The 9,738-nt window shown below is 52.1% G+C and overlaps 1 protein-coding gene across 1 annotated transcript; it reads right to left on the reverse strand.

Moving 5' to 3' along the window:
- Window positions 1-824: 824 nt before the first annotated feature.
- SSR3 (signal sequence receptor subunit 3) lies at window positions 825-4,645 on the reverse strand. Its single transcript, XM_054386012.1, has 5 exons — window positions 4,507-4,645; window positions 3,710-3,836; window positions 3,075-3,173; window positions 1,882-2,013; window positions 825-1,294 (listed from the first exon to the last, which is right to left on the reverse strand). The coding sequence occupies exons 1-5, from the start codon at window positions 4,643-4,645 to the stop codon at window positions 1,228-1,230; spliced, it is 564 nt and encodes a 187-aa protein (XP_054241987.1). The 3' UTR covers window positions 825-1,227.
- Window positions 4,646-9,738: the final 5,093 nt, after the last annotated feature.

A 9,738-nucleotide genomic window follows, 5' to 3' on the forward strand; every position in this document is an offset into this window, starting at 1 on the left:
GGCTGGATGAGGCCTTGAGCAACCTGGGCTGATGAAGGTGTCCCTAGGGGTCCATGGAACTGGATGATCTTTGAGGTCCTTTCCAACCTAAACCATTCTGGGATTCTATGAGAAATGTTCCATCACCTGTGAGCAAGACCCTGCAATCCCAGATTGGTTTGGGTTGCAAGGGACATTGAAGCTCTCCCAGCCCCATGGCCATGGGCAGGGACACCTCCTGCTAGCCCACCTTGCTCAAAGCCTCATCCAGCCTGGGTGTGAACACCTCCAGGGAAGGAGCCTCCAACAACTTCTCTGGGCAACCTGTTCCAGTGCCTCACCACCCTCCTGGGGAAGAATTTCCTCCTCCTGTCTGATCTCAATCCAGCTTCTTCCAGTTGGAAGCCATCAGCCTTTATCTGTCACTCCATGCCCTGGTCCAAAAGTCCATTTGCTGGTGTCACTTCTCAAAGAGCTGAGGATGAAACCAGGGGAAAGCCAAATGCCCTCTGCCCAGAGGTGTTCAGGGGCAGGCTGGAGGAGGCTTTGAGCAGCCTGGGCTGGTGGGAGGTGTCCCTGCCCATGGCTGGGGCTTGCAGCTGGATGGTCTTGAAGGTTCCTTCCAACCTAAACCATTCTAGGAGTCTATGATTTGAAGACTGCTCTCTTCTGGAAGCAGAGCTGACCTCTTCTGCCCCCACACACAGAGCCTCCTCCCACTGAAGGAGGGGCCTGCCCATGAAAACACCTGGGTTGTTTTTCTCTTTTTTTCACATGAAGACTGAAAACACAAAGAATTAAATGACCAAAAAAAAAAAAAACAAACCAAACCCAAAAACCTCTTTTATTAAAACTTTCCAAGTTACAACCAGAAATGGTGGATTTGTCACTTCATGCTGAGGGACTTAGGCTCAGTCCCCAGCCTGACAGGAGGGACAAGAGTTGGAGCAGAACCACTTGTGCTGGTCTGTGGTACCACCACACCTCTGTGGTGCTTCTAAATGAGGTTTGGTAACTGCTCCCTAGGCTTTTCCCTCCCACTGTTAAGCACAACCTAACCATTCTTAATTGAATTATGGGCTGACACCAAATGTGGCTGCAACTCAGTCCTTTTGGAGCCAAACCTTCCCTCCCACACCCTCAAGCATCCAGACTGTATTAAAAAAAAAAAAAACAAAAAACCCCAATAAATGTGTGCTCCTCCTCCATTTTGGGATGGCAGAACTAAACTGCTGTGGGGTTTGGGGTCTACTTGGATCCTGTAGACAGCAGAGCAATCAGGCCAGATGAAGCACTGATGGACAGGATGTAGTTGCTGGAGAGATGAGGTTAAGGATATAGAATTGGTTCACAGCTTGCATTTCTTTTGGATGGTTTATAGGGGAAGGGGGAAAAAAAATCATTTGGAGTAGCTCTGCTGTGAGGCCAGGCTGAGAGAGTTGAGGTTGTTCAGCCTGGAGAAGGGAAAGCTCCAGGGAGACCTTCTGGGGTGGCCTTGCAGTGCTTCAAAGGCTGAGCAGAAAGCTGGGGGCAGGTTTTTGAGCAGGGCCTGTTGGGAGAGGACAAGGAGGAGTGGTCTGGAACTAAAAGAGGGAGATTCAGACAGGAGAGAAGGAAGAGATTGGTTCTGATGCTATGGATGAGACCCTGGAACAGGTTGCCCAAGGAGGCTGTGAATGTTCCCTCCCTGGAGGTGAGGTGGTTTGGGGAGAAGGGACCTTGATGAAGCTTCTCCTGTCCAGCCTGGTCTTGAACCCCTCAAGGGGAGGGAGACATCCACACCTGAGGTTGCCCAGGGAGGTTGTGGGCAGTTGTGGATGTCTCCCTCCCCTTGAGGGGTTCAAAGCCAGGTTGGATAAAGCCTTAAGCAAGCTGGGCTGGTGGAATGGCAGCAAAGGATACACAGTGGGGTTGAAGTTCTTCAGCACAAAGAAGGAAGCAATGATGACCAAGACCAGGAAGAGAGTGTTGTTGTAGAAGATGGAGAAAGTTGTTGCTTCATAGTCTGCAACTTCATTTTTCTTCCACAGAATCCTAGGAGCAAGCAGAGAGATTGTTTTGGGTGGATTTAAATTCAGGCCAATCCTTCACAGCCACCCAGAGTGTAGGAACTGCTGCTCTTGTTCCAGCCAGCTTCCAAAAGACAGCAGCAACTCATTCCTTAAAGCCAAATCGCTGCATCTATACAGGAAAAAAAACCAAACCAGCCAAGAACTAATCCCTAACAACCAGCTTGGAGTCTTAAACCTTCCAGGCATTGCTGCAACAAAGGAATCACAGAATCACTCAGGGTTGGAAGGGACCTCAAGGATCATCCAGTTCCAACCCCCCTGCCATGGGCAGGGACACCTCACACTACAGCAGGTTGCTCACAGCCACCTCCAGCCTGGCTGCAAAAACCTCCAGGGATGAGGCTTCCACCACCTCCCTGGGCAGCCTGTGCCAGTCTCTCACCACCCTCATGGGGAAGAATTTCTTCCTCACATCCAATCTGAATCTCCCCATTTCCAGTTTTGCTCCATTCCCCCCAGTCCTGTCACTCCCTGACACCCTCAAAAGTCCCTCCCCAGCTTTCTTGGAGCCCCTTCAGATACTGGAAGGCCACAAGAAGGTCACCTCGGAGCCTTCTCCTCTCCAGACTGAACAGCCCCAACTCTCTCAGCCTGTCCTCATAGCAGAGCAGCTCCAGCCCTCTGCTCATCCTCATGGCCCTTCTCTGGACACCTTCCAGCATGTCCATATCCCTCTTGTAACAGAGGCTCCAGAACTGGATGCAGTACTCCAGGTGGGGTCTCACCAGAGCTGAGCAGAGGGGGAGAATCCCCTCCCTGGCCCTGCTGGCCACACTTCTGATGCAGCCCAGGCTCTGGTTGGCTCTCTGGGCTGCAAGTGCACACTGACAGCTCCTGTTGAGCTTCTCATCCCCCAGCACCCCCAAGTCCCTCTCCTCAGTCCCCACCCAGCCTGGATTTGTGCTTGGGATTGCCCTGACCCAGCTGCAGGACCTTGCACTTGGTCTTGTTGAACCTCCTGAGGTTGACTTGTGCCCAGCTCTCCAGCCTGTCCAGGTCCCAAGGAGGGACCAAGAAAGTTACCTTTCATCCTTCTCCTTCCGAGACATCTTCCTGTTGTCTGCCTCAGACAGCTTGCGAGTGACTTCTTTGGAAACAGCATCTTCTCTTTTCTGTGCTACTCTGTAGAACAAGAATCCACCATCTGAAACTGAAAAATCAAAAGGAAACCTTCCCCTGGGGCTCGTGGGAAGCTGTATTCACACCAAAGAATGAAGCTCTGTGGTGACACCACACGGTTTGGCTAAGCTAAAGGGCAGCAAGCAACAAGCAAGCAAAGAAAATCATAGCATGGCTCAAGTGGGGAGGGAGCCTAGAGACCATTTGTACTGTTTCCTTGTAGTTTCAGACTCATTATTTACAGAATGAGAGAATCCCAACATGGGGAGGGGTTGAAAGGACCTCTTGAAGTCATCCAACCCCCCCTTCTATAAAGGAGGGTCACCCAGAGTAAGTCACACAGGAACACAGCCAGGCAGGTAGTCCATAATTGCAAGAGGAAAAAAAAAAAGAAGCTAATATTAGGAAATAATTCTGTGTAAAACAGCTTTTGGAGTAATGTTTCAGACATTTTTCTTCATTAAAAAAAAAGTAAATTGCTGGGTTTTTGCCAAATTATTGAACAATCCATTCTGCTCCCACCAGCCAGCAGAACTTACTTGTGTTTGAGAACAAACTTGACATTCTTATAGGCAAAAGCTACCAGGTAGGTACTGATGAGGGTCATTACACTGTACAGGACTGCAGACTGAACAAGATCCATGTGCCATATCCTCCAGTAAAGCCCTTAGAAGTAAGGAAAAAAAAAAAAAAACAGAAAAAAAAAGACATTTTGAGTGGTTTCTCTCTCCAGTGCCTCCACAGGAGTCCTATGCGGTTTACTAATCTGGCACTGCTTCTGCCAGACCAAAGCCAATTCCTGCAAAATCAGCTGGGGGGAGGTGGGGCGGAGGAGGTCGACCTGCATTAAAAAATATTTTCCAACAGAGAAATTCGTTGCGTTTGTGGCTGGAAGGAGCCTTGAGAGAGACCACGTCAGCAGCCTGCCAGCTGCAGGCAGCGCCGGCACTGACACGTCAGTGCTCCACCAGCGGCTGCTCCATCTTTACAGCCCACTCAACAACCACCTACCCCAACCGCCTTCCGAGCTCGATCTAACACAGCACACGCAGCCAACACCATCCTGCGGGGAAGGGTTGTAGAAAGCTAGGCCAGGCCTGGCCACAAGCAACCCGGAGACTGCTCCCCGCACTCGGCAGCCGGCCCGGAGCCCGAGGTGGGATGCGGGAAACCTCTAACCGCCCCCCTCATGATCTGCCTGACCACCTCGGGGCCTGCTGCCACACCTCGGGACCTGCCCACACCCCCCCTCAGGGTCTGCTTCCTCCGCTTAGGGCCTGTCCCTTCCCCCGCTCCCAGACCGCGGGGGCTACCCCGAGCGCTCCCCGTGGCTCACAGATAGGGATGGCGGAGACGATGAAGGCATTGCCGAAGAAGAGCGCCGAGGATTTGGCCGAGAGGTTTCGGCTGAAGTCCTGCAGCAGCAAATCCTCCTCCGACTGCTGCCGCCCGCCGGGACCGCCTTTGGGAGCCATGGCAGGACGCGGGGCCGAGCACCGTCAGCGCAGCAGGAACCGCTTCCGGGTCAGGCCGCCAGGGGGCGCGGGAGGGGCGGGGCCGCCCCCGAGCACTTCCGGGGGACGGCGGCGGGAAGGTGCCGCCGCTCGCGGGCCCGGGTCGATGAAGGCGTTACGGCCGTCATGGCCGTTACAGCCGTTAGTCGCCCGTCTCCGGCGTGGCTCTCATCGCTTCCCTCCGCGGCATGAGGGAGGAGCCCGTCCCCCGCCGCTGCGGCCCCGGCAGGTCTCCGGCAGGAGGGGGCCCGGGGCCCGGTGGCTGAGGCAGGTGAGTACGCGAGGGGCCTGCGGGGCTGGTGGCTGAGGCTGCAGAGGTTTGGCCGAGGGAGGGAGCGAGGCGCGGCAGGGCAGGGGGTTGTTTCCCCTGATGTCTTGACCCGGGGTAAGCCGAAGCCCCTGGGAGCGGTGCAGCTGCCGGTCTCGGCCTGTGCTGCGCTTTGGTCACACGTCCTCGGAGCCAACAAAGCCCATGGCCCCCGGGTTGCGTGAAGAAGAGTGTGGGCAGCAGAGTGAGGGAGGTTCTCTTCCCCGCTGCTCTGCCATGGTCAGGTCGCCGCTGGAGTACTGGGCCTGGTTCTGGGTTCTCCAGGTCAAGAGAGACAGAGAACTGCTGGAGAGAGTCAGGTAGAGGCTCCAAGGTACTGAAGGGGCCTGGAGCAGCTCTGTGAGGAGCAAAGGCTGAGAGCCTGAAGAAGAGCAGCCCCAGAGGGCAGCTGAGCAATGCTCAGCAAGAGCTAAAGGATGGGGCAAGAGGCTGGGGCCAGGCTCTGCTCAGTGCTGCCCAGGAACAGTACAAGAGGCACAAAGTGGAGCCCAGAAGGTTCCATGTGAGCAGGAGGAGAAAATTGTTTGGTGTGAGGGTGCTGGAGGGCTGGAGCAGGCTGGCCAGAGAGGTTGTGGAGTGTCCTTGTGTGGAGAGCTTCCAACCCCCCCTGGGCATTGTGCTGCTGGGCAAGCTGCTGGGGGTGCCCTGCTGGAGCAGGGGCTTGGGCTGGGTCAGCTCCAGAGGTCCCTTCCAACCCCTCCACACTGGGCTTCAAGTCTAGTGAAGTCAACCTTATTGTTTTAATTTCTAGAAACATTCCCTGATCTCTCTATGTGCTCCCTGTTTGGAAAGCCATGGGAAGTGCTCCACACTGCATGCTTTTAACACTCCCTCTGCACATTGGAGTAGTATCATGTGGGAGCCTACAGGCATGTTGGGAATTAACCTCAGGGTCTGCCTTGAAAGAGGCTTTGGTGATGTGATACAGATGTGGTGTTCCTGCCCTGATGAAGTTGAATTCTGACTCTTGATATGGAAATCTGTGATGATAGAGATTTGTCATTCCCATCCCTGCAGGAGTTTCAAAGTTGTGGAGATGTGGTGCTGAGGGATATGGTTTGGAGGTGGCCTGGCAGTGACTGGGTTAAGGGTTGGGCTTGACCTTAAAGGTCTCTTCCAACCTAAACACTTCTGTGATTCTAAGGACTCTGCTTTTGACTTTGTAATAGATTCCCAGCCCCAAACTGAGGGTGGATTTGCCTGGCTGGAAGTGTTTGAGCATAGCCATAGTGATGTCACTTAATGTCATGTTATCCACAGGCAATGAGGAGAGTTGTGCTGCTTCTAGCAAGACCTTCCTCCCTTGGCTTGGAGCAGGGACTCCTGGGCTGGATTAAGCAACACCTCAACCCAGCAGATGAAGTTCAGGAGCTCTGAGGTCCAGCACAAACACCTGTGAGTACCAATAGCAGCTGTGCTGCAGCACAAAGGCAGGTCTGGGGCTCCTCAACTGCCACCTCAACCAAGGTCCCAGCCTTCAGCCACGTCCTGCTCCTCATCCCACAGGCAGGGGTACCTGTGCTGGGTACCAGTACTGTACCAGTGATGGTATTGGGAGATGTGGCCTCTGGGGTTTGTCATCAGTTGCTGGTGCATGAATCCTTGCTGCAGTTAATCAGCACATGAAGCTTTCCTCTGCCTGAATATTACCTTAAACATTGTCCTCAGATGCTTTTAGTGCTGTTGAGCAGGCTGGTGATGCCTCCTAGACCTCATGGGACTGTAGTAATATTGAGCTATGTCTTCTAATTATTATTAAGCTGTGTATTCTAATTATTTCTATGGCTTAAAATGGAAGAATAAAAAAAAAAAAAAACAAACCCTAAACCCCCAACCACACAAAATTTGTTTAAAAATGATAAGGAGCTTGTTTTTAAGGTGAAGTCATTTTCTGTGGACATTACTGAGATCATCAGAGATGTTTTAGTGGGTTGTTACCTCAAGGTCATAGAATCATAGAATGGTTTGGATGGGAAAGTACATCAGAGATCATCCAGCTCCAACCCCCTGCCATGGTCAGGGGCACCTCCCACCAGCCCAGCTTGCTCAAGGCCTCATCCAGCCTAGCCTTGAACACCTCCAGGGAGGAGGAATCCACAGCCTCCCTGGGCAACCTGTGCCAGTGTCTCTTCACCCTCACTGTGAAGAATTTCTTCCTAATCTCCAGTCTAAGTCTTCCTCTTCCAGCTGAAATACTTGGGTACCTCCTCCCTGTTCCTTATGCACTGCACCTCTGTGCTACATGAACATGGTCTGAAATTGCTTCAACCACTTCTTGCTTCTACCAGTGGGAAGTGACCTTAACCTGCCCCAGGGAAGGTTTAGGTTAGATATTAGCAGCAATTTCTTGCTGCAAGGGTGGTCAGGGATTGGCACAGGCTGCCCAGGGAGGTGGTAGAGTCACCGTCCCTGGAGGGGTTCAAGAACCCTGTGGCCATGGCACAGGGCTTGGTGGCCATGGTGGGGTTGGGTTGGTGGCTGGACTCAATCTGGTATTTGGCTGTTAGAAGGCACTGGGGGATCCATGGTGAGAATGGTTCCTCAAGAGGAGTGGAGATTGATCCTAGTTTCTTCCTCAAACACCTAGCAGGTGCCCTCAGTCACTGCTCAGTGTGAGGGTGGAATGGAATGAAGCTGAACTGAAGCCCTTGCTTTGGGCTTCCATGGGAAGGCTGCTGTCCTTCTGTAAAGGTGAAGGACAACAATTGTTCCAGGCAGTGGAATGGTGAAAGATGGCCTTGAAAAAAGAAATGAGGCCTTTGCTTATTTAACAGTCCTGGCATTGGTGAGCTGTGGCTTTAAGCAGAACATTGCACACAACAAACACTGAGGCTTCAGACTCACTTGGATTACATCAGGCTTGCTGCCCCAAAAGTAAACTGGGACACTGATCTCTGTCACAACAATGCAAGTTTCTGCTTGAGTGCTTCAATCTCCATTGTGCTGACCGCATCTTGGCTGAGTCCTGCTTCAGAAGCTGTTGGGAGCATAAGGCATCAAAATCAGAGGAACAATGGCTCCCTGACCCCAGAGCAAACTTCTCCTGACACCAGGAACAAGAGTGCTGTTCTCTCTGCAATCCTTACCCAGTTCCTTTCTAAACCACAGAAGTGGTGGAAAACCCTCTGGAAAATGCACAGGTTGTCTTTGCTGCTCTTGTTTTTCCTTCAAACCTCTAAGCTGGACCAAGGTGAAATTTGCCCACAAGGGCAGTGACATTTCCCAGCAGGGTTTCTTTGCTCTGGTTTGTTGTTGCCACTTCTGTGTGGACCAGGTGAGCCTTGGGGTCCCTTCTGTGACAACACAGAAGTGTGGGGCTGGAAGGCAGAATCTCCAAGGCAGGTGATTGAAGTCACTTTGCTCTTTAGCAAGCTTTTCTTTCTGAAGGAAAAGTGCAGTGGTGTGGAGCTGTTGGGAGCAGTTGATGCTCAGTAGTTCCTTTGGTGGCTGATGTCCTCTTTAACAGAGGGATTCTTCAACACCTTCAGAAGTGTGTCCCTTTGCAGGGCAGTGATCAGCAGCACAGAATCCCAGTGCAGTGGGGTTGGGAGGGACCTCTGCAGATCATCCCACAGGTCCTTTAGTTCTTGCTGAGCATTGCTCAGATCCCCTCTGGGGCTGCTCTTCTGCAGGCTCTCAGCCCCAGGGCTCTCAGCCTGAGCTGCTCCAGGCCCCTCAGCAGCTCTGCAGCCTCCCCTGGACTCTCTCCAGTAGTTCTCTGCCCCTCTTGAACTGGGGAGCCCAGAACTGGCCCCAGGACTCCAGCTGTGGCCTTATCATGACAGAGTAGGGAGGGAGAAGAACCTCCCTCAGCCTGCTGTCCATACTCTTCTTCATGCACCCCAGGAGACCATTTGCTTTGGGCACAAGGTCACATTGCTGGTTCCTAGCAGTGTAGACACAGCCCAAAAGGTTCATGAGTAAGACTTCATCTTGAGCTGTGCATTGAAATTCTGGAGGAATTCTCGTTCTGGCTAGAGGAAATCTGAACAGATTGCTTTCCGTGTTGCCTCTTGCATCCCCCCTGCTCCCCAGCACTCAGCTGGGAAATAAATTCCAGGGTTTTGAAAACTGGTTTAAGTTTTCACATGCAAATTAAATCTAAATTCCAACTTTGCTTCCTCAATGGCATTTGTTCCAGAGCCTGGGAACTAAACTATGTAGAGAATTAAATCAGAGCAGAGCAAAAGCTTGGCTGTGGCTAAGACTGAAACCCTCTCTTTGTTCCCAGCTGCTCTCTTCTAATGTTCTCAAATCCCTCTGTTTGCTTGAGTGTGTTGAAATTTATCCTGCAGCAAGGGATTAGTGTGCTGAGGGATGGCTCAGCTGAGTGGGGATTGCTGAGGCACAAAAGCCAAACCTCCTCTGAGTAAACACATGACACTCATAACCTGAGCAGCATGGAGGAGAAGCTTTCCAACTCCTGTGTGTGCTGCTTTATTAGGGAGCATTCTGGGATGTCTGAGGTTTAAAATTGGAGATCTAATCTGGCTGGATTATTTATTTCAGCCAAATGTTTTCTTGCTGTGGTTTAGAAGGTAGCCCCAGAAAGCCCCAGGAAGGTAGCCTGGAGGAGTAGGCTGGGGAGGAATGGCCCAGTCTGAGCCAGGGTTGTTTCCAGACAGTTTTGAGAGGAAAATTTGAGGAATAATCTGTGACTCTGGAAGGAGAGGAGAATGTTTGAGTTACCCTAAGCATGAGGAAGAACTTCTTCAATGTGAGGGTG

Source organism: Indicator indicator, chromosome 13, assembly GCF_027791375.1.
Source record: "Indicator indicator isolate 239-I01 chromosome 13, UM_Iind_1.1, whole genome shotgun sequence".
Lineage (NCBI taxonomy): Eukaryota > Metazoa > Chordata > Aves > Piciformes > Indicatoridae > Indicator > Indicator indicator.

Bases quoted from the DNA above. Each gene is read 5' to 3' on its own strand.
- SSR3 (XM_054386012.1), bottom strand. From the start codon at position 4,645: ATGGCTCCCAAAGGCGGTCCCGGCGGGCGGCAGCAGTCGGAGGAGGAT. The intron at 2,014-3,074 runs GTAACTTTCTTG...GCTTGCTCCTAG, and splicing joins CGGAAGGAGAAGGATGAAAG to GATTCTGTGGAAGAAAAATG. The intron at 1,295-1,881 runs GTATCCTTTGCT...TCATCTCTCCAG, and splicing joins AAGAACTTCAACCCCACTGT to CAACTACATCCTGTCCATCA.